Source organism: Cydia strobilella, chromosome Z (assembly GCF_947568885.1).
Source record: "Cydia strobilella chromosome Z, ilCydStro3.1, whole genome shotgun sequence".
Taxonomy (NCBI): domain Eukaryota; kingdom Metazoa; phylum Arthropoda; class Insecta; order Lepidoptera; family Tortricidae; genus Cydia; species Cydia strobilella.
In genome coordinates this window covers 10198280-10223751 of record NC_086068.1, presented here as the reverse complement: position 1 = coordinate 10223751, position 25472 = coordinate 10198280, and the positions used below count along the sequence as shown (strand labels likewise).

Here is a 25472-nt window from a genome sequence, read left to right as displayed (position 1 = left end):
TGTCTGCCCACAGTAATTGAAAAAGTCCGCGAGAGACGACCAAGAAGCTGCATCCTCCTGCATCATGACAATGCGTCCCCCCATATACCGCAAAAAAGACAAAAGCATTTTTGAATTCCGAAAACGTGGAAAATGTCACTTATCCGGCTTGTTGCACTCTGTGACTTCTATCTCATCATCTTCCCCGCGTTGTCCCGGCATTTTGCCAAGGCTCATGGGAGCCTGGGGTCCGCTTGGCAACTAATCCCAAGAATTGGCGTAGGCACTAGTTTTTACGAAAGCGACTTCCATCTAACCTTATGACCCAGAGGGGAAACTAGGCCTTGTTGGGATTAGTCCGGTTTCCTAACGATAGTCACGATGTTTTCCTTCACCGAAAAGCGACTGGTAAATATCAAATGACCCTTTAACTTCTATTTCCCAAAATAAAGTATTTAATGAGGAGTTTAAGACCCCGGATAAGGCAGACTACGTTTAATTACCACGTTAAAAACATGCAGTTTAATGATTGGGCCTCATGTTTCCAAAAATGGTCCGAGCGAGTGAATATGTGCATAGAATGTAAGGGGAAATATTTTGAGAAGCTGTAAATGTATTATTATGGTTATAAATGGTTTTATTCAAAAGTTAAGCAAAACTTTCAATGTGGCCCTCGTATAACCTCTTTCAAGGAAAACCCTTTCTTTCTTTCAAGGAAGGATTCCCTTATAATATGTGCATTGTGCCCCGTGTGTCATTTTTAAAAGGCCCGAACGTTGGTTCTCGCTTTTTTATGGCGACATGCAAAGTGTGGCGCGAAGCCCGCGGCATCTTGTTTACAAACCGATGCGCTGTTCACAGATTCACAATGAGATTAATAGTGTCACTGTGCAGCGCCAAGCGCGGATATTGCAATGAGTAAACCGAGCGCGAATTGCTAGGGTTCAGTGCAACGTGGATTCAGCATCAAGTTAAGCTCTGTTACATGCTTGCGTGTTTGGGATATTTTGAATATACAGATGGATTTTTTTAAACGGGCCATTGAGGGACAGTCCTCATATTTTTATTTATTTCAAAGGATTCCATTATATATAGTCTCTAAATCTTCTTAGAAATCAACCTATCTAGGTTATGGCACTTTAAAAACCAGAAATGAAAGAAACTACACATAGATTTGTTACAAAATATTAATTCTTCATACATACAATGTCAAATTGTTCTTAATTAGGGTGGGTCTTCTAAGACCATTTTGACGAGAAAGGCTGAAATCAACGCGGGTAGAGCGGTGGACACAGCTAGTTTGAACAGATAGGTAGAATATATATTACTGATCGACGGATAGTTTTTTCTACGTATGCCTAGTTTCAGTCTTGGAGACTTACATTTTCTAAGGCTCCAGTATTCATAAAACAGAAGACTAATCGCTTTGTATGCAAAAGACAAATTATTAATAAATTCTGTAAAACTATTTCTACAATAAAACATAATTATGTATTTAATATGGCGATTTCCTACTGTAATATTTTGCCGGCTCAGCATATTCTTTGTTGGACCTAACTACATTGTTCTATATAAATTTTTTTCTATCGCTTATAGAAAAAGTAATTTCAGTTAAAACTAGTTTTCATTAGGGAAGACGTGTTAGGTGCGATGACAAGCGAAGCAAGGAGAAGCGTGTAAGGTTAACCGTGACAGCTAGTAGTAACTAATTTTTACTGGGAAACGCTTCTTCACTAACTACGAGTATTCGCGGTCACAGTAATATATAAGTTATATTATTTTATATATAGTAGTCCTAGCTTCATTGACATGAGTGAATAGACAATCGTTTATTTGAAATATGGAACAGGAACCGAAAACGGATATGTATTTATTTGTATCTTATACTTCAAAAGCGAATTCCTTTACCAAGCCGGCAATCGGCAATAATTATTTCTTCCCTTGTAATCTGGCTACTCGCAATATGTTGTTCTCAGTCGTCGTTGCGTACATGTACAAGGTTTTAAATAAGTGGCGGGAGCCGAATGGTACAATTTGATTAGCCATCTGCGGGTCATGGATAGTTCATCGGGTACGTTGTAAGAAACGTTGTTTGACGCATCATATCTTGCCATTCTTGCCATTCGATGACTATTCCGCAACGGAAAACATTGTGTGAAAATCAAAAATACCATGACACCAAGTTTCCCCTCTTGATTGGATGGTTTGGTAAAAATGTAAGTCTACGCGATTTTTTGGAATTATTTAGCCAACCGGACTACTTTTAAGTGCAATTGAAAAAGCGCTATAATAAGAAGATACATAGTTGATACAGCGCGATTGTTTGTGTGCTGAACGTTTGCAAAAGGTAGGTAGCAATTGCAATTGGAGATCCATTGTTGTAGTTTCTTGAAACTCAAATTGTTAATGAATTTGTTCCGTTTTTGCACTTTGATTGCTTTCTTTGACTAGTCCCAGATTATCTATCTAACTTTAACTATCATTCTTTGAACATTGAGAGATCTTACAGTTATTTATATTGCATGTAACGTATTCCTCTCAGAAATAACAGGACTTGGACAGATTAACATTAACACCCGTGATCCCTTGCAAAAGCCGTCGGTCAAGCACAGTTATTGATATAGACATAGGTAGAGCGAGTGTAATTACTACAGGCAGGGTCAGCCAACCCTCTAACTTTAGCGCTGTGATAATTTCAATTTCAAAGTTTCTACTTTGAATAAGGCGGCTCAAACCACACACACAATCAAGGACTTTAAAATATAACGTCACTTTCAGTATTGTATTCGTTCGAATTAACATCATCAAGCAAGTTTTATGTAATCATGTAACCGTATAAAGTAACCATTTCTGGAATCATCTCATTGCTCAATTTACCAAGTTATTCATTTTAGCACCTTAATTAGTTTATTTACCTTACTAAATGATTACACGTTTCCATAAAATTCCTTAGATAGAAAATCGAACTAAAATTACTGAAAATATCTTGGGTACACCACGTCTTCAATTAGAAATCCCTGCATAATAACTATACTATGTACCAGTAATGGTATTTAAAGGAGCATGTTAACATAAAGAGCATAAATAACAGCATGCAATAGATTCTGCCGTAATGCGTCAAACAACTATTATTTATGAGTAGATATTTGGCAAGCTGCTAACTCCCGGAAAAGCGTGATAATTCTGGTGAGTGGGTGCATCGCTTAAGGAGACGCGTGGCGTGTTTTATTAAAAATATTCACAAAATGGTTTGCTTAAACGAGTTTTTAAGTATGGAATATTTTTAACGATAAGCGCGCTACAACATGTTAAATTAAAAAATTGAATAAAAACAACAAGTGACGTAAAAAGTGTAGTCTCCTTGTTTTCCCAATATTAACGATATCTGTTTTTAGGAACCCTAGGTGCTCAAAGGGTAAAAAAGGGACCCTATCACTAAGACTCCACTGTCCGTCTGTCTGTCTGTCACCAGGTTGTATCTCATGAACCGTGATAGCTAGACAGTTGAAATTTTAACAGATGATACATCATTTCTGTTGCCGCTATTACAACAAATATTAAAAAGTACGGAACCCTCGGTGGGCGAGTCCGACTCGCACTTGTCCGGTTTTTTTGTTTAGGTACTTACTTTCTTGCCAATTTGACTTAATAACAAGGAGTTAGAAAAACCGGTCAAGTGCGAGTCGGACTCGCGCACGAAGGGTTCCGTACCATTACGGAAAAAACAGCAAAAAAATCACGTTTGTTGTATGGGAGCCCCATTTAAATATTTATATTATTATGTTTTTAGTATTTGTTGTTATAGCGGCAACAGAAATACATCATCTGTGAAAATTTCAACTGTCTAGCTATCACGGTTCATGAGATACAGCCTGGTGACAGACGGACAGACGGACAGACGGACAGCGGAGTCTTAGTAATAGGGTCCCGTTTTTACCCTTTGGGTACGGAACCCTAAAAACGCCTTATAGAGGCTTTGGGTGACTAGAGGGCTGACCAATATTTTGTAAGCTTTTCATTTAAGCATTTTATTATATTATCCACTTGTATTTTGTTGTTAGAAAAAAGTGTATTTTAAAACCATATTGTAACGTGTAGTATTATTCATATAATAACGATCGCAAAACGGTACAATAATTTTGAGCATAATAATTTTAAACATTATGATCGCACACACGGACTACCGCTAATACAAGTGACACGTGTACCCAATGCAAGACAAACGTCGCAGAACATCGAGAAAACCGTTTGCGGGTACGATTAATGTTCGAAAAGGAAATTTAAGAAGTTTCATCGAGCAAAGGAATAGACCATTAAGCAAGATTATTAAAGAAAAATAAAAGTAATAAAACAAGTCGTGCGTATCGTGTAGGAAAGAGAAGAAATAGGGAGCTCTCGAGCGGCGGCTGCCGAAGGGCGGGCGAGGGCTCCACTCCAGTCACTCTTGGACGTCCCGCGAGCTCGCTCGCGCCCGCGCGCCCTTCGTCCGCCCCCGCGACTTGCCGCGAGATTCAAACTGCCGCGGCGATGTGATAGCGCCGAAATGATGCCCTTCAGAATAATGTTCCGAATGATCCAAATTGTACTTTTGGTGCTAGCTATCTTGTACTTTAACTCCGTCATGAGCGGTCAAGTGAGAGATAAAGATAAAGATAAAGGGGAAAAAGTACCCATAGGTAAGTTTTAATTTTACTTTTTGCGTCTTTATCTAACCGTTTCGCAAATTTTCTTAACCGATATTTAAGTGTCATTTTTAGGGTTGCGTATCCAAAAGGTAAAAACGGGACCCTATTACTAAGATTCCACTGTCCGTCTGTCAGTCTGTATCTCATAAACCCTGATACGGTGACAAATTAAATAATATTTACTTCGTTACAAAGCTATGCACAATTTTTTATTTTTGATGATTGCTTTTATAAAAAGGTTTGATTAATTTTCTCTGGACTAATTAATACCTATGCAGGTACATTATTTTAAATTGAATTTACGCTTAAATGGACTTTGGCCGATATCATTGTGAGTAGTATAACTTTTCTCACTTTTCGAGTTTGAATATTATCCCAGAAAGGATTAATTGGTAAAGAAAAATCAAGAAACTGCTTCAAAAGTTACCTGCGATCTGCGTCGTGCACTGAACGTTTATTTATTTAGGTACAAACTTTACGAGCACTTCTTTTTCGTCTTATCAGTTATAACCGGGTACGAGCAAGCATCATCTACTGTTATCTAAAAAGACGTTGTTTATAAATTGCACTGCTTTATTATCGCCATAGCGTGTTTTATATTAATTAAGTTTAGTTTTAGAGATTAGTTAGTTTATTTAATTTTAAATTTAATATAGGTTTTACCCTATTAAACGTATTTATTACCTCTTTTTAAAGGTAATTATTTATGTGTTATTGCCATAATTTAATATTTGTTTGCAAGTATTAATTTATAAGTAATAGAATTTTATTTTATTTTAAATTTGTTAATATTTTTGTATGGTTTTTTTCCCCTACAGCAACTGCAATTGCTTTGCTATTTGGATAAATATATAATGGACTACCGCAAAGTAAGGCCTGATCCAACAATTTGTGTTTTATTTATTATATTATGTAGGTATATTAACAGTTTCTTGGTCTATTATTTAAATGACCGGATCAGTTCATGTTATAACTTTGGAAAAGGAAAATTGATGTATATTAATTAATGTAGAATATTTATTCTACGTTTTAAGGGTGATATAAATTTATGTTGAGCAATAGTCAAATTTTTAGATAGTTACATGGTTTTGTTATTATTATGAATAGCACTGTCGAATAAAAAAAGTCTCATATAGGTATTTATGTTTTCGGGTTTCATTCAGGTGCGTTACGCGTATAAAAATTAAAATGTCCACACAAACATTAAAATCCCGTAGGATAATTTGGGACATTTTATTATGATGTAGGTAGGATGCGCGTTGTAACTACACGATTTCAAGTATGAACAAGTAAAAATCTGGACATTTTCTGAGAAAATAGTACCTATGTACAATGTTGGAAATAAAGGCATTGTCCCACGAGGTACTTAGTTGCGATAGCGCGGCTTCCTATCAAAAGAACCGAGTCAGAAAAGACCTGATTCCACTGAGGTACACATATACTCGTAGTACTTTTCTTAAATAACAAAAATTTATTGCACGTAATATCGGGTATCTTACTGGAATCCGCTGCAGTAATATATTTAGGTATGCGTTTGTTCAGCGAAAGTTTTTTTAAACTGTCTAACTATGTATAAAATTTTTATTGATTTTACGTCGTACTAAAACATAGTTACAAACAGTTAGTTACAATTACAAACAATTAGTCCATTCTATTCAAAAATGTCTTCAATTAGTAACCATAAACAATAAAAAATGATATCCGAAAGGGATATATTTCGAGTAGAGGATTCCTTTACTGAAAGAATTTCTTTCTCTAGGGTTTTCAATTTTTTATCCAAGTGTGAAAGTTAAGTAGTTTAATGCAGCAAACAACTGAGGTTTAATACAGTTATTTTACTTGAAAACCCCATTCATACCGCTGCGTTTTTACCTTTTAAATTTTGAAGATAAAAATAGCTCCCGTGTTCATAAATTAATTACTAATTTTCCTTGGAATAATGCGTGTCCGTTATCCCTAGGTGCTAAAGATTTACATCAGCACGTAATCATTGGAACGTCGAATATTCTTTTTTTTTTTAATGTTAGTAACTACTACAGAGGCAGCGGATGTAAAGATTGCAAGCCGATTATTTCAGGCTGGCAACTCTTGCCTCGTGAAAAACACGATAACGATGAACGAATCTTCAAAATTATATTTTTTGCTCATAGTAACTTTATAGATTTGTTTTACAATTCGTACTTAAGCTGTTGTAGTAGGTACTACTTATATCTAGACATTGAACTTTCAAGCCTTATCGCTCAAAAATTATTGCATTAAGGATGACTCACGTTAGACCGGGCCGTGTCCGGGCCGGAGCTTCCGGCGCTTCGTTTTCTATGGAAAGCATCACGTGATCACCTGTCATGTCATAGAAAAGTAAGCGCCGGAAGCTCCGGCCCGGACACGGCCCGGTCTAACGTGAGTCATCCTTTACTCTGTTTAGAAGAAATGTAGTCTACATACACGATAATAAACAATATTTAGTTATGATTTCATCTACGTACCTATAGTAGGAATAATTAAAATAAATCAATGGTAATTCGGCTTTGCATCAATACATAACCATGCCTTTGATATTTGATGTGACCGCACGCATGAGTGGTGCCACCTGGTAAACAATAAAACGGTAGTCACCGTTCAATCACAGAAAAAGGTCGACTACGAAAATTTGATCTAAACACATAAAAGCTGGCGCAAATTCGACGACAAAATATAAATATCACAGACAGACAAAAGAATATAGTATTTAGTATGTCGGGATGGATGAACGATCACGTAGATTAATGATACTCGATGAATGCCATAGCTAAAACGATACAATTGATAAAAATACATATAATAGGAATGTAGTGAGGTTGACTGCGACACTTTTCAATTCAAATCTGACTGACGGTTCCTCTCAGGATGCCAGCCCCTTTCGGGCTGTCATCAGAATCAGCTAGGAACTATGGATGGTATAGAAAAGGATGCCAATCTCTTAAGGCAGAATTGTTGCAAAAGTGACCGCTTTCAGCTTTAAATAATAGTTCCTAATCTCTCCGGTGGCGCTAGTTAGGGTCTGGGACATGAGTATAACATGAACCAACAATTAACCCGACCAAATTACGTAGGTTGTTTTTGGTAGTATTTCGGTGTATGGTGGCGCCGCCTAATTACTCTTTTTTGATGGACACTTTTCATACATAGAGATTTAGCTCCTTTATATAGTCTCCATGCTAGGAATCAATCCATTAAACCAGCTGTTCGGGTCATTCAAATAAAAGCCACTGTATCGCAGCCAATCACACTCAAGCATAGACAATTTCAATACTTGACATTCCATCAAACGCAGCCGTCATAAATCCATAATAGACGGTCTGCGACAAGTATATATTCCAACCTGTTTGTAATATTAAATTACTATTCTCATAATTAGCTACGTGCATGAATTTTTTGAAAGATGTTAATGGATTCTTCTTCACGTGAGATTCAAATGTTTCTGATAAACCTGCTATCTATTGTGCCCCAGAATGTGGCGCGTGCATGCACCGCGAGCAAAAATGCCCCATAAAAAACCGGGTGCGTCAAAATGTATGAAAATAATAATTGACAATAAGTTTTTCGTTATTTTCGCCGTAAAAATGCGTTTAAGTATAAAGTTGCTATACATTTTTTTTCTTGTTATATTATAACATATTTAAGAAATGTAATAATAAGTGTTTGATATACTCATTAGGGCAATAAAAAAATATTTTAAAATTTTACGTTTTTGAACTCGAATATCAGTACAAAGATGTTACAAAAATTGCGAAGTTCTCATTTTTTTGAACAAACATTATTAAATATCTTCCATGCATGAATCCAATGGTAGATACAAGCATGTGTAGCATGCAAGATACAATGGTATCTAATCAGTTTGACCAGTGGCACAAATTATAGGTATAGATTAATCAATGTGAGGCGTATTTTAATAATGAAAACTGGATCATCTCTAATTCAGATCACCTATTGCGCCTACGGGAATCCTGACTTCGAATATATGGCTCCGAATATTCAGACAATATTTCCGATTTGCAGAGCCTTGTTATTCCCGCGTTGATATTGAACACAAATGTGATACCCAGTGATCATTAATGTTTCTTGTTAGTTGTTAGTGTTTCGTAGGAAAGACAGGTGTGTATTATCTTCGTTTCTTTAGCATTAGAAAAAACGTAAATAATCTTGACGTGTTTTTTTATTGAAAAATATTGAAAAACGCTTTTTAAAAATTTGTTTATATTACTTATGAAAGCAAAATAATGTAAAAGATCGTAAATGATTTATAATTGTAACATATTTGCTGTGACTTATTAAAAGACTCGTCAAGATCATTTACTTACCTTCTTTCTAATGCTAAAAAAACGAACTATAGGTACGGATTACCAGATTAGTGTTAATGGTTTTGTTAATAATAATCAATATTAACTAGGTACATGTATATACCTATGGTAAAAACGTGCATGTCTAATTTTCATGTATTTTTTATTTATTTTTTAAACTAAATCCATACTAATATTATAAATGCGAAAGTCTGTCTGTCTGTCTGTCTGTCTTTCTGTCTGTGTGTTCCCTCTTCACGCTTAAACCGCTGAACCGATTTAGATGAAATTTGGCATAGAGATAGGATGAGTCCCTGAGAAGGACATAGGATAGTTTTTATCCCGAAAATCATCCCTTAAGAAAGTAAAAAGCGGGGTGGAATTGAGATAATTAACGAAGTGCCTGCTAATTTGTGTGCATAATATGCTCAAATTTAGATTGCTATGAGAAATTTTCAGGCGCTATTCTTACTCTAGCTGCGGTTACTAAGTCCACGCAGACGAAGTCGCAGGCAAAAGCTAGTAATATTATAAATGCGAAAGTCTGTCTGTCTGTCTGTCTGTGTGTTCCCTCTTCACGCTTAAACCGCTGAATCGATTTAGATGAAATGTGGCATAGAGATAGGTTGAGTCCCTGAGAAGGACATAGGATAGTTTTTATTCCGAAAATCATCCCTTAAGAAAGTAAAAAGCGGGGTGGAATTGAGATGATTAATGAAGTGCCTGCTAATTTGTGTGCATAATATGCTCAAATTGAATGTTTGCTATAAGAATTTTTCCAGACGCTACACTTAATTTAGCTGCTGTTACTAAGACGCGGACACGCAGACGAAGTCGCGGGCAAAAGCTAGTTGGTAATAAACTAAGGGAGATATAACTACATATTATGTTACGTATTTCTATTTTTTATCCGACTACAGCAAAGACAATGAGTATGCACGTTTGCACACGTAAAACACGTATTTAGGTACAGATACAAAGGAAACAACAAATCGTTGATACCTGGGTAATTCATGTCATTCCCTTGGCGATTTTTATTTGTACAGATTTTGACCATGTGTTAAAGCGCAAAATTGCACACAGCCACAGCGACAGCTACTGTTATTCAATAAAATGAAGCTAGACTTATATTGACCGGGATATGGACCGTGATTACCTTTTGTATTGTTTTCGAGCTCCCGATAGCAAGATGTAAAACAATACTTACAAAAGTTAATCACGGTCCATATACCCGTCGATATAAGTCTAGTGAAACTAACCGTGAATCATTCAAAACTGAAAATGAAGCTAAATTAAATAGGTTGTTTTTTTTATAGACGCGCCACCGAACGACCGGGGATAAGAGAAAGAATATTCATATAAAATTTGGGCAGCATGGGATTTTTTCTTTTTCACTCTTATAAATTTCGGTATTTCGCCATCGCCTCCTACCCATGATGCCACCCGGTCGGTGATAAGGATAAAGCATGGCACTATTTTCTCTTTCCTCTTATAGGAATCACAATAAGACTATCTTTCTCTATCAAAGAGTGTCAGGCCCTTGACCTTAAACAAACAATATTCGCAATGAATGAATTAATGAATATTTTTATTTCGTGTAACACATGGACACATATTTTTATTAGTAGAACTTACAAACTAGAGGGTTAGTATGTACATCGAACTTAGACTTAAAATAAAACAATGGGGGAATGCAACCCCTCACAGGGCGAGAAGTAGGGGCAATACATTACGTCTTAGTATCAACTTTAAAGTGTACTAAAACTCAAAACACAACTCATTTTTAAAAGTCGCTGCACAAATGTTAATCAGTTTGAGGAGTACAGCCTACAGTTAAATTTTTTGCTCAGGCCACATCCGGTATGGTGAAAACAACGAACTGCTGTTTCAGGAAATGATTCTGAATTATAAACTAGTATAGTACAGATAATTTGTACTTCGGAACTTAGAAGAAAGAACGAAACGTTAGTAAGATTCGTGACTACGACATGAGCACACGATAAATGAGTGGAGAGGAAATTAATGACCCGGAAAAAGTTTACGTGCCTTCGTTTGTTTCGCGCACATCTTCTAATTCTGTCCTCTGCAGAACAGTGCCGCCTCTCGATCCACTCCAATGTACTTGATATTTTCTAGACATGGCGTAAGAAATTGCTCTGTGATAGTTAATTGTTTTTTTTAATGAAAATTATGTTTTAGTATATGTAAATCGATTATAATAAAAACCGGCCAAGAGCATATCGCGCCACGCTCAGTGTAGGGTTCCTTCGGTCACAATAGGCTAAAGATACAAGATACAATACATTTATTGATAAAAGTTAATGTTTTACAGATCAGTAAACTAGTATTAGTATCTTTGACTTTTGTAAACAAAGGGATGAAATGATGCTTGGTGCCTTTCACCCGAGTTAACCACTACTTTTCATATCGAATACGAGGAAACCAAAAAGACACGGCAAAAATTGACGTGACATGATTTTTTCCGTAGGACTTGCAATCGGTGACTTGGCATGTCTGGTCATAATAAAATAACCCATAGCGAAAAACATAGTACAAGAATGTCCAATAATATTTATCTAAATATTTATTTATTTAATCTTTATTGCACAAAAGAAAAACTTATCGTACAAAAGGTGGACTTAATGCCAAAAGTATATGAAGTTAAAGCAGAGAGATTGTGGGCGGTGTTACTGCTACTACTACTAACAAAAAAAAACGCAAAGCTAAATTAATATTTAACATACATGTGCTAGACCATCGAAACATATACAATACATATTCCTAATATATACAATATATTAGGTTAGTAATGAGCAGAAGTGTATGGAGCAGTATGCACTTTAGTCTCAGGCGGTGCCGCTTGGCACGATTGTTCCTTAGGTCAAACAAAGCTGATTTGGCCTGGTAGCCACGAGATCGTATCGTATCGATCGAGTTCAAAAAATAATGAGTTTTTCCGAGTGGGTGCGTAAAAACCAAATCTTATCTTATCTTATTCATTTAAACGAGCAATTCTTGTACATATATATATTTATATATTTCGGGGATCTCGGAAACTGCACTAACGATTTCGATGAAATTCGGTATATGAGTGTTTTCGGGGGCGAAAAATCAATCTGGGAAATCGCGCATTATTGAGTTTTTGTGTTTGTCCCAGATATTACCCTTAATGTAACCAAATATCAAATGGTAATATTACTCGAATTAACTTTAACAAATATATTATTACATTTATTACCTACTAGCTTTTGCCCGCGACGTCTGCGTGGACTTAGTAACCCCAGCTAGAGTAAGAATAGCGCCTGGAGAAAGTCTTGTAGCAATTATTCAATTTGAGCATATTATGCACACAAATTAGCAGACACTTCATTAATTATCTCAATTCCACCCCGCTGTTTACTTTCTTAAGGGATGATTTTCGGGATAAAAACTATCCTATGTCCTTCTCTGGGACTGAACCTATCTCTTTGCCTAATTTCATCTAAATCGATTTAGCGGTTTTAGCATGAAGAGGGAACACACAGACAGACAGACAGACTTTCGCATTTATAATATTAGTATGGATTAGTATGGATTTAATATATTTAAATGTATTATGGGACATGCGTTCGCATCGACGGCCGGGCGCAACTGAGGCGCGCGCAGGCGGCGCGCTTGTATTTATTCAACGGTTGGAGCGAGATAGAAGACAGGGCGTGCTACTCTCAACAGCAACATAGTGAGATGCTCCGCGGAAGGGTAATCCTGAATTGCTGCATTTTCCACTACCCACTTCATGTATCCGGCGATCGAGAGCGGGATAGAAGACATGCCATCGCTATCGTTAGTTGCGCGATTTACGTAAAAGGGTAGATTAAATTCTACAGTTCTAGGATACCTACCTTTCTGATTTTAATAAAGTATGGAAATACTTCTTCATTCTGATTTTAATAAAGTATGGAATTACAGGAAAGCATTTGATAGCTTAACCCATTCTGCCATAGTAACCGCACTCATAAATCAAAACATTAATCCTACCTATATAAACCTAATCAAAAATATATACAGTAATAGCACCGCCGATATAAAACTTCAGTACTCCGGTCCGTCGTTCCCTATACAACGAGGTGTTAAACAGGGTGATCCGCTGTCTCCTAAACTATTCACAAGCACCCTTGAAGAAGTTTTTAAGAGCCTGGCGGTTTCCTGGGGGGCTGAGGGAATAGTCGTCGGTGATAGGAGGCTATCTAATCTTCGATTCGCCGACGACATTGTTCTCTTTGCCCCTTCTGCAGCAGAACTACAGAAAATGCTCCAAGATCTGAGCAACGCAAGCCTTCAGGTCGGACTTCAAATGAACCGTGCAAAGACAAAGGTGATGACCAATAGCAAGACACGAGATAGTGTCGAGGTAGACGGGCAGATCATACATTATGTTGACGAGTACATCTACTTGGGCCAGCTAGTTTCTTTCAGTAACAGGCAAGACAAGGAAGTTGAGCGCCGTGTTCAAAATGCCTGGAAGAGCTACTGGTCTATGAAAGAGCTAATGAAGGGTAACCTTCCATTGTCACTGAAGCGCAAACTCGTTGACATGTGTGTTCTGCCTGTTCTAACCTACGGCGCCCAAACTTGGTCACTCACAGAGATCCAGAAGTCCAAACTGAAGGTTTGCCAACGCGCTATGGAGCGCACCATTCTAGGTGTTAAACTAGCTGATCGCATAAGAAACACCACGCTGCGCTCAAAAACCGGCATCGCTGACGTAGGCGAGAAAACCGCTAGGCTCAAATGGGACTGGGCCGGTCACGTCCACCGCATGCATCCGGAGAGGTGGGCTAGCTTAGCAACCAAGTGGATGCCGGTAGAGGGGCGTGGACGGGGCAGGCCCAAACGGAGATGGCGGGATGACCTGGACAGCTTCCTGAACAACTGGCCAGAGGAAACACCAAATCGGGAGTCGTGGAAATCAAGGGGAGAGGCCTTTGCCCAGCAGTGGGACACTTAGTAGGCTTAAAAAAAAATAAAAATGGAAATACTATATAAGGCGACAATTTATTATAATAAATATTCATTATAAGACTGACCGCTATTTGCCTCACTCCTCCTGCCTGGACCCCTATAGTATCTAATCCCACACCTATAAAGTTTTTCTAATCGTCGGTGACTTTACATTCAATAATCATGTGACATGTGTGAATGATATTTAACCATACTTATGGCCGCCGCGAACAATATTTCAGGTAGAGGTACTTACTTCAATGCGTCAAATAATTCTGAATTGCAGCCTACCCGATGTTTGCCAAATTGATTAATTTCAACCACTATTGGGTAGCATGAGGGTCGCGGTGTAATTAATGTAAAGCCTCTGTAACATTGTACAAAATCATGATCAAATCATCAATATCAAATCAATCATAGTCAAAGATAATTCAAATGCACATGGTGACCGATGCAGGGAAATGTTTAATTATTAAATAATTTAGAAGCCTCTGCTTTGTTCAAGAAGACAATGAGATAATCATCCCTTAAAACTGGTTGGTGTGGATTGTAATGGTGTACATTGTGATGTGATTGGTAAAGAAGTTGCGCGATGTTTTTTTTTGGTGGAAGATAGTTGAGTTTTGGGACTCATGCAGCCAAGCCTTAGATTATTCCGTAGCGGACCATAATAACTTTTTACTAACTGCGTCAGTTAAACGGCAGGCCTGGTAGTTTGTGTTTCATATTCAGTCGTCTATTGTCATTTTGAATGGTTAAATGGTGAATGCAATATGCTGTTACCGTATTCTGGGTATTGACTTTAACAGTAATTCTATTCACGTTTGTGTCCTTAGATCGTCGAGCTTCAGCGTATATACGAGCACCGAGGATACAATGTGTACATGTGGTAGAACGTCAACGCCTTGAAATCCTATATTTCGATAGAATTGCATACGATCATAGAATCTCTGAATTCGCCTTCATGCACAAGTACACATCGCGCTTTCATCATCCCGACCAACCGGCTAATCCTAAAGCCGCTTTTCATGATAACGTGCTTATGTAACACTGCTTTATGTTTTGGTTCATTAGCAGACGTCTGAATGCGAGACTTTAGTTTATCGTAGGTAATCGTACCTATATTTTTTTCACTTGTTTATTTACATAATAACAGTAACTGTACAAATAAAAAATAATAACTAGCTTAAATTACCTACAGCCTATACCCTGTAGGGTCGCGCGAAGCCAAACAATCAAGCCCGCGAAGCGCGCTCTTACCTACAGGCTTTACACTCTTTACTATGAAAGCAAGAGTGTGCGATGTTTTCAACACACTTGCTCGTAACGTGAAACTTATTGAACCTTTTATGCTCATTATAATGTATGATAAATGTTAATCCGAGTGACATGTTTTTATTGTACTTTTACGAACTGTTTTGAACAATTAACATTTGATTAATATACTACTTTTTTTCTTCGCAAGTATGTTGAAAAACGTCGTATTAAACACGTGTGCATTGGTCATAACACTTGCTCGCTTTTTTTTTAGCTCGCGCGCACAAAATTGCTTCCAATAAGTGTAATGACCGGTGTAGCGCACTAGTATCATAATTTCCTAATTTTTTTGAAGTCGGTTAAAACGCTACACTTATTATTAGACGAAATTGCGGAAAATTTGAGTAAAGCCAAGAAAATATGATATATCTGTAGATATATAACAGAGGTATTACAGAAACTGTACAAATACTAAACTAAATTAATAACTAGCTTAAATTACGTATCAATTAATTACGCACCTGTTTTTTGGTCTTAAACTCAGATATTGGAATTGAAGACCAACAAAAACCTAATCTTCATCATGATAAGAAGATAAGCATAATTTTGACATTGATGCAAATTTATAGTGTAATTTTTATCCTGAAATAAATAAATCTATCTAAATCTATCTATCTATCTATTTCAGCGCAGTCTTTTTCAAACACACATAAATACGAGAGGAAACTTGAGTGAGATTAGTTTATTTTTTGGCCTTTAATTAATCAATATAATATTATAGCATCAATAAGTATTGATGGTTAGTAAGTACTAACCGTGGGTAAAGAATAAATTAAACTGTCAATATACTAAGAAAAAAGACGATTAATATTATAATTTAAAACCAGATTCAAGCTATTAGGTACGAGTAACGTATATCGTATGCAATATCAAAAAAGCAGTTAAAGGAGCAAAGCCGAGCAGCCATGCCATAAGCAGACCTTTCAACGAGAGTCGACACTCGAATAATTGGTTATAAACACGTTTACTGCATACAGCAAGATCATTTACTGCGAAACGAGCGAGGCACGGTGCGGCGTTCAGCAGTGGGTATATAGGAACCTACACTACACACACTTCAAAGTTAAGCACGAGTAGATGCAGTCACCACAAAACTTGCTCACTACGCGACAAGTTACATTTGTATCGTACGTAACTTTTATTACCCCGGGTTAATCTTTATTGCGTTAGTAGTCACAAAAGGGTCAAGCTAGTATGTACACCATAGATGTAGGTATGTATATAGTATACTTTTAACCCATGCAAACTGTAGGATGCAGCCAGCGTTCGGTTCAGCTCGTACCGTACGTTCAATGAATGAATGAAATCAATTTGTTTCGGTTATATTATTTCGGCAGGAAACTAACAGATTTTTTACATGTTTTATTCAAACTTGTGCAGTTTTTTAATTAGAAAAAAACTGCGGTTGAATTGATAATTTCTTCATTTTTCTGAAGTCGGTTAAAACTTCTTTTTAAACGATATTGCGGGAAATTTGAGTTAGCTAAAAATTTATGATATTTCTGTATGCGTATAGTCGGTTTTTGGGAAGTACTCGTAATCCCTCGGTCTGCTTCATTCATAATTATAACAGTACCTACCTTAAATATAAAACTGAAAAATAAAATATATTAAAAAAACAGTGCATAGTGATTTCAATACTAAATATATATGTAGATAGAGGTTAGCTAGGGACTCGTTAAATTTCATAAAAATTACTTAATAAGTATTAATAACGCAAGAATCTCTATTATAGGTACCTACTTATGTACGTATGTAGAATTGATTAGCGCCGAGAGGGTCGGTTTTATTAATATCACCGTAAGCAGCGGGAAGAGCTGCCAACGCAACGCGAAGATATCTAATCATTTCGTTGCGTTAAATTCATAAAACGATCCCACAATCCCGCATCCGCGACCCCATCCTGTTTCCCCGGGATATTGCGTCATAATTACCCGCGACAGCCTGGCGGGGAGATAAAATTTTGGTTCTTACTCATTCGGAATTTTCATTACCTTTTTTTTTACAGTTCATTAGAGAAATCATTAGGATTCCCACTTGAGCGGCGTCCAAAAGTGCCCTTGGTGCTATCATGTCGTTATAATTTCGATGACCGCGTCCATTATGCGTGTGTATATTGTGATGTGTACATAAGTAGTTGTTGATGAAGAATGGAATTGGAGAAAAATCGAATATTCTAAAGTAAGTTCATACACAAATAAGCACTACGAGTACCTATTACGTATGCACGCAAATAATAATTAAACATAATAAACCCTTTAACTGGAAAGTAATTGAATTGAAGTGTTGAACTTACTTTTTTTAATAGTTGATATGGGGAATACAAACGCTGGTTTGCATTGTAAGCATGTATATAGGAGTTTATATATATACCAACAAGACATGCACAGAAGTCGGCGATGACCTGTAGAGAGCTGTAAGTAATATTAGGAATGTGTAGACATTCCTTTGATGATGCTTCTACCTACTATGTATGTTCTACGTAGAGCTGTCCTCTAACAAGCAGGACTTAGGGCGTAACCACAATCATACCTACTCACTATATATTTGTACTTGCATACTGTGCTAATCCGGAAGGAATTAACCTATGTATACAGGGAGTTTAAACCAAAATGTGGCAGGGAGGGATCTTAAATCTAAACTTAGGTGCCCCAGATGCTTAAATGACAGTTCCATTGCCCAATCTACTACCGGTTTTGTTCTGTAGATTTGGTAATCATACTGTTTTTTTAATAGGTACCTAAGATATAACTGATATAAGACAGACCTTGTAAGAGATAGGACACAAAATACTACATAATATGAAACACATTTTTTTTCTATGATCGTAGAGATCAATATTAACAGTTAGCAACTAATATTATAGGTTTCCGCCACGAACATCGAACATCGAACTTTTTGACTTTTTGACGAATTTGATTCCCGGCCGTGTATGAAGGTTTTAATTAATCTTTAAATGCAGTTTTTGTTATATTCTGAAATCAGCCCCATGTCTATAAAAACAAAGTCCATAAAATTAATACTATTTAACGATTTATGTATAGGTATAGCTATGTAGCACTATATTTCTGACGACTGATTAGTGCGTTGGCCGCCGTGTCCTAGTGAATTCGCAAGAATGACAAAGTGAGGTTGATGCAGAACTTAAGGGAAAAATCAAATAAAATGATAATTGTAAAGATGAGTAAAGATTTTTTTCAACATAATAAAGCTTGAGTTTTTTAGGAAACTCGTCTGAAACAAGACCACTGTGTGAGAGTTGATTTATTCGTTTGTTTTTCGTATAAAAATATTCGTCATAATCGCTACATAGTGCGACAAAGTTTGCATTGCGAATAATCTGCTTTAATTACGTATAACTAAGGTTAGACTAAGGCGTGCTTAACTATCTTTTTAATGATATATAAGAGGCACCCGAGCAGACGAATCGCCTGATGGTAACCGATTACCGCCGCCCATGGACACCTGCAACACCAGAGAGGTTGTAAGTGCGTTGCCGGCCTTTGAGATGGTAATACGCTCTTTCTTGAAGGTTTAAAGGTCGTATCGGTCCAGAAATACCGCCAGCGACAGATCATTCCATAGTTTAGCTATGCGAGGCAGGAAGTTTCTGGAGAAACGCACAGTTGAGGACTGCCAACCATCTAAGTGGTAAAGATGGAAATATTGTCGCGTAGAGCGCATCTTGATCCAGTCCAGTCAGTCCAGGAGGACTCTCCTTTTATCAGGCCAGAATGCAAGTCCTCATCTTAAGTTTGTTAAATAAGCTTTTAGTTTAGTTACTGACAACCACAATTTTTTTGAGACTAAGAAGCACCCAGTGAAACATCTCTATCAGTACCTCAGTAGGCTTAGTATAAATATATATTTATAGGTACAGTCAATAATACTTAATATTTGTTGGTTATGTACTATTACAATTATAAGTATAAAATTCACTTTTGCATCAGCGTAAAGATTTGTAATGCAATGTTCGGCTTAAATAGTTCATTTAGTATAACTAGTTACTGCCTAGCAATTATAAATAAGTATAGGTAAGTACAAAGTGAACATAATTGAATCCCAATAAGACGGTAAGAAATAACTTAATTATCTCCGAAGTGCTTTTACACGGAGGGATTCCGTTCCGCCAGGCCCCTCTATGTATTATTAACCCCTCTTTACTTATTAGGTAATTACAACACAGTGCCGACAAAATAAATACAAGGACAATTATATCACGGTATTTAATAGGCATGTCTCATTTGTACTGCTGCAGACTGCCTCCATCATCTACTTGCATCAAAGCTGTTCAGGTAACATATCGATACATTCATGCGTCTTGCTTCATGACATTTTTGCTGTGTTTAAAATTAATAAATTTTGTGATTGAAATTTATTTTAGTTTCAATACTATTATTTTAATAAAAAACCAGACAAGTGCGAGTCGGACACGCCCACCGAGGGTTACGTACTTTTTAGTATTTGTTGTTGTAGCGGCAACAGAAATACATCATCTGTGAAAGTTTCAACTGTCTAGCTATCACGGTTCATGAGATACAGCCTGGTGACAGACAGACGGACAGATGGACAGACGGACAGCGGAGTCTTAGTAATAGAGTCCTGTTTTCACCCTTTGGGTACGGAACCCTAAAAACACCAATTGTTTATTAACGGGTTTATACGGATGTTCTGTAAGGTAAACAAGATAAGTAAATAAACTCATTCAATTGTTTACCATACTCTTGTGCAATAAATTCCATATTAAAACTGGTTTTCCAATAACTATTACGGCTGTTAACTTTGTGGGTGGGGCAGTACACTAAGGCCCACTTGCACCATTCCACTAACCCGGGGTTAACCGGTTAAACCTGGAGTTACCATGGTTACTGATACAATTTGACACTTGGTTAACGGTTCAACCGCTTAATCCCGGGTTAGTGGGATGGTGCAAGTGGGCCTAATAGTCTCTTTGAGATACGATAGCGATAGGTCACACGTTTCGAATACTGAGATGGAGGGGTAGGAGAACTACAACCATACCGTTAACAACAAACTGAGTAGAAGCAAAAAACGTATAATCCAATTCCACCTTTCTAGTAATATTCGGTCACTGAGCTAAGCCGTGGACGTACAGACAGGCATGGCGAAACTAAGAACTAAGTAAACTATAGTTGTCTATGAAACCCTAAACATAAACTATTTACTTACTTTAAGACAAGCGCTCGAGATAAATAAATTGCCGTAGACTTTTTATTTTTCCATACCTTACATAATATACCTACACGGTGGCTAAAAAATAATTGGATTCCCGTTGCCAGGGAGGTTTTGGGATTATACTGAGCAAATTCTACTATGAGACTAACCCCGATACGATATAGCGAAAAAAAATTTGGCTGTTTCATACATTTTGGCTGGTCCGTTTTCTATGGGAGGGTAAATTATTTTTTCGCAATTTCGTGGTGGGTCCCATAGTAAATGACTCTGATGTCAGCGTTACATACAACGTGCGATTGTCAGTTTGAAGTAAGTGTACTCGTAATAGTAATATAGTAATACGATACAAGTGTGAAAATTATTAATTTTAAAACACGTCGAAACGTCGAGTGTTTTAAATCGACACAACTTGAAAATTACCTATACGCACGTGTATCGTACAACGTTTTACTGTACATATTACGGCCCTTTAAATTTTCCACGTAGTTACATAATGTGCTTATTATAGCACAGGGTATCGTAATGGGGCACCAGATGTACTGTAAAACAACTTACGATATTTCGGCTAAAAAGGTAGGTAGGTATAGACTAATTTAAGAATAAGTCAGTTTATCCCTGAAGCCAGAAGGCGAAAAATCCCCTTATATGATCATGTTTTTCTAAGAGGCGTTGATATTCTTAGACGTGGAAGAAATATATGTAGTTCTTGACTATATTATCTATAATTACATAGCTTCCGATACACGAATTATGACACTTCGCTCGATACAATTAATTCCTAAAGTAACCTCTAACTCGGACTTTTAATCAAACTTTACTCGGTTATTTATTATGTGATACTATGAACAAAAAAAGACAAAAAACAATCGTAACTTAAATAGTAATTTGATAGCTTTCGAATTTCGATATTGTAAGGTAACGTTTTTAAAACAAATAAAAATCGACAAAATTCGATCAAAATTGACACTTGGCGCGCATGATCTTTCCCGTTCTTTCTTGCGATGTGACAGTGACAGCGGCAAACCGATGGAACGGCCTAAAGAGCCCGGTATCGATTTAAGTCGCAAAAATGTAAAATTGATAGATTTAGTCGGTGAAATTGTACACCTTTTATTACGTAATAGAAATAACAAGTACTAGTTCCTATTAGCAGTAGGTATTAGCACGTCTTCTCATCTTGCCGTTTTATAGATCAATTTTGAAAACAGACTCACTAAATTAGCCAATATATGCCCATTGGGTTGTTTTCGACCCATACTCTTTAAGGTTACAGGCTCATTCTCCTACTAAGTTTAACGTGAAGGAGCTTGTTTTATTCATTGGGTCGAAAACGACCCAATGGGCATATTTGGGTTAGTAATGATTTTTTTTTCTGATGGACTTTTAGGTAAACGCGCGTAAAGCACTGATTTTGTCGGTCTTATTTGTAAATTTCGTATTGTTTGACCTGCTAAAAATGGTAATTATGTATTACACATATCCTGTACTCTTTATAGGGTTCCGTAGCCAAATGGCAAAAAACGGAACCCTTATGGATTCGTCATGTCTGTCTGTCTGTCCGTCCGTATGTCACAGCCACTTTTTTCCGAAAGTATAAGAACTATTCTGTTGAAACTTGGTAAGTAGATGTATTCTGTGAACCGCATTAAGATTTTCACACAAAAATAGAAAAAAAAATCCCCATACCAAAGATGATATAATAAGATAGAGCGGTACTGTCATAGTAAATTTTGTAACCACTGTAAAATCACTGCCATCTATCGACATACTTGAAAACTAAAAATGAAGATTTATAAAAGTTTTAACGTACTTTTAAAGTTTTAATGTATTTAAATATGGATAAATGATTTATTTATTTGCATTAATTATTTTTATATGATTTTGACCCATGTTCTTTCACTGATATGCGTTAAAATTATAAATAACAAACGAAACCGTCAACACCTTCTATACGAGAGTAGGCCAAAACTAGTGGTGCCATCTGATCGAGAATCAAATTTTCGTGATTTTCGAGGCACGTTTTTTCCTTAGACTGTATCCATCTATTACGGAGTTATATCTATCTTTGTCCATACTTAGAACTAAAACTCAAAAAAATTCTTTTCATCAAACCCATACGTGTGGGGTATCCATGGATAGGTCTTCAAAAATGATATTGAGGTTTCTAATATCATTTTTTTCTAAACTGAATAGTTTGCGCTAGAGACACTTCCAAAGTGATAAAATGTGTGTCCCCCCCCATAAAACTAAAAAACATATACGATGTACATTACCATGCAAACTTCCACCGAAAATTGGTTTGAACGAGGTCTAGTCAGTATTTTTTTTAATACGTTATAAATCGTAAACCGCAATTTACCTTTCATTAAATCAACTCAAATAAAATAAAAAAACATTTAATTTCATAAACATATTTAAGTGGGGCTCCCATACAACAAACGTGATTTTATGCCGTTTTTTGTGTAACGGTACGGAACCCTAAGTGCGCGAGTCCGACTCGCGCTTGGCCGGTTTTTTTTTTGTTATTATGATTTTTAAGTAGTGTAAATGAAAGTTAGAGGAAATCAATTTTCTATAGAAATTACTTCAAAACAAGTCACAATTCCTCTGAAAAGCGACTTAATTTCAACGTAATTTTGATACTTAAACAATCTACAACATTTGTTGAAACTGTTCTTATACATCATTTTGTATAATTTACCACCATAATTTTTTGATGAATTTTTAAAAACTGCCCCTTTTCGTCATATATTACCGGTGACGCACGCTCCCGACCTCATTTTTAAAAGGCAAGATGAGAAGACGTGCTAATAGAAACCAATACTTGTTATTTAGATATTACATAACAAAAGGTGTACAATTTCAACGACTAAATCTATCCATTTTACATTTTTGCTCTAAAATCGTTAACAGGCTCTTACCGGCTACAATGTCATGTCATGCTCAGTATGGATGGTTCCATAACTGCTATTACAATTTACAAAGAAATAAACTACCTATTCAAACTAAGTTCCGAAAACTAACCAAACTGCCGCCGTAAGCGCGACCCTTCCGTCGTCTGTCATACTGGGGCGGCATTCGAACTTTAAATCTGATATTCATATTATGTTACTTATTATACTCGTAGTACGTCACGCTTGCAACTACATATGAGTACCAGCGATATTCACGGTTAAGAGTGATATCAAAATGAGATGAAAATTGAAATTAAGCATTTATTATAGGCACGAATTTACCGACTCGCACGTCTCTTTTATCGATATCTAATAAACTTGGCAGTTATAAAGCTGTGCTATTACTGACTGTACGTACTTTTTTATTGGAGAAAGGTAAGTATTTGACGTACTTAACCGCACACACGCTCATATGCAACACGTGAAAACTGTATCGATGTCCGAGTTTAAACAGGTCATCGCAAGATTAATGTGTTGATTGTAAGATAGATACCGCCTCTAGGGAAATATCACTTCCTTTTTCTCGTCTATGCTACAGAATCCCAAGCTAAAGAGCAACTATTTATTTATAATATAACCAGTAGGGGCAGTAGGTTGCTGTCTATAAAAGTAAAATTGGCTCGGTGATATTTATGAAATTGTAGTTTGTAATTGCATAAAGCTACTTGAATAAAACAGGATGAAATTAAGCTGAATATTAGCAACATTTAACTATTAGAATCAAAAAGACGAATTAGACTGAAGATTTAACGTTAGAAGCGCTTCGCTCTAGATTCGACGCACCTCCCTCGACGAAATTTTGTGTTTTGATCTCTTGTATACTCATACAATCTAATCTACTTTTAACGTCCCTAGCGTTTATAGCATCTAGGATTTACATTGAGAGCTCGTTTTAATGAGACTTCTAACTAACGTACTCCGACAGAGTGCACGACACGTGTCGTACATAACATACTTATATATCTACTCTACTCGCTAGATAATTTTAAGCGACTACGGAAAAGGTTATGATTTTAGCAGTTTATGAATGTATGAATGGACGTTTGTATACATTACCTTACCTTACCTTAATATACATACTTATGGGGCATTTTCTATGAAAATGCTTCCGCCACACAGCGTCGCGCGGCATTGTATTTACATCGGAGCATCGTCAATAATGACGTAAGCGCCATCGACAATAAGGTCCCTTTTTGCGAGTTTCCAGCTTATTATCTCTCATTCCGACGTGAAACCAACGGGTGACATAGAGAGAACACATGGCTACGTTTAATCGGCTTTGAATGAGAAAGATAAACTTTATAGGTATTTTCTAATTAAATAATCATCAGACACATTATTATGTTTGCTCTAAAATATATCAAAAAAATCTAATATGATAGTATGAATAAAAATATTACCTACATATTTACTTCCCTTCTTACGTAAGTACTAGTTTAATACCTCTATAAAGGTTGTTGGCAGTTTATTTGCGAATCACTCTGTTATAAATTTATTACTACTACAAAAAGGATACTAATTACAAATTAAATTACCTACAACAAAACTTGCAAATAATAATTAAAACTATAAATTTAAAAAATTAAACCGCTCCCTGCCGTTCCCGATGCAAAGGTGCCCATGATGCTCGCAGCATTTCCACGCTGGATTACCACGGACAGGCTTTCCACAAGGAACGACTCGGAGTGGGGGCCCTCGCCTTTCTGTCTGAGTCGACGTCCTAAATCGCGTTGGCTCCCCAGCAACCCGCCGTTTCTACAGAGAAAGGGACGAATATGTAGCCAGGGGAGAGAGGAGCATATTTTTGACGCTTTAGATCCGCTTGAGTTTCGGCTGCTGCTCCAGCCACGCGTGAGGTACAGCTGATGTGGGAGGCGGCGAAGGTACTAGGCAGGCTGCCTAGTAGGCACGTACCGACCCATACCAAACACCGTCCCCTTTCCCATGGTACTAAAGTCAGGCCATCAGGCCGTTTACCGTCGGTGCGACTAAGACCTGGTGGCTCAAGTACCGATGGGACACCTGCCGACCTAAGGGCCCTC

General features: G+C 36.8%; 1 protein-coding gene across 1 annotated transcript in view; it reads left to right on the top strand.

Annotated features, from left to right (window-relative positions):
* Nucleotides 1-4330: 4330 nt before the first annotated feature.
* LOC134754188 (glutamate receptor 1-like) overlaps nucleotides 4331-25472 on the top strand; it is a 184520-nt gene continuing 163378 nt past the window's right edge. The window contains exon 1 of the mRNA XM_063690324.1: nucleotides 4331-4655. Coding sequence (XP_063546394.1) covers nucleotides 4523-4655 — 133 coding nt within the window. The 5' untranslated portion in view covers nucleotides 4331-4522. The remainder of the gene's footprint in view (nucleotides 4656-25472) is intronic.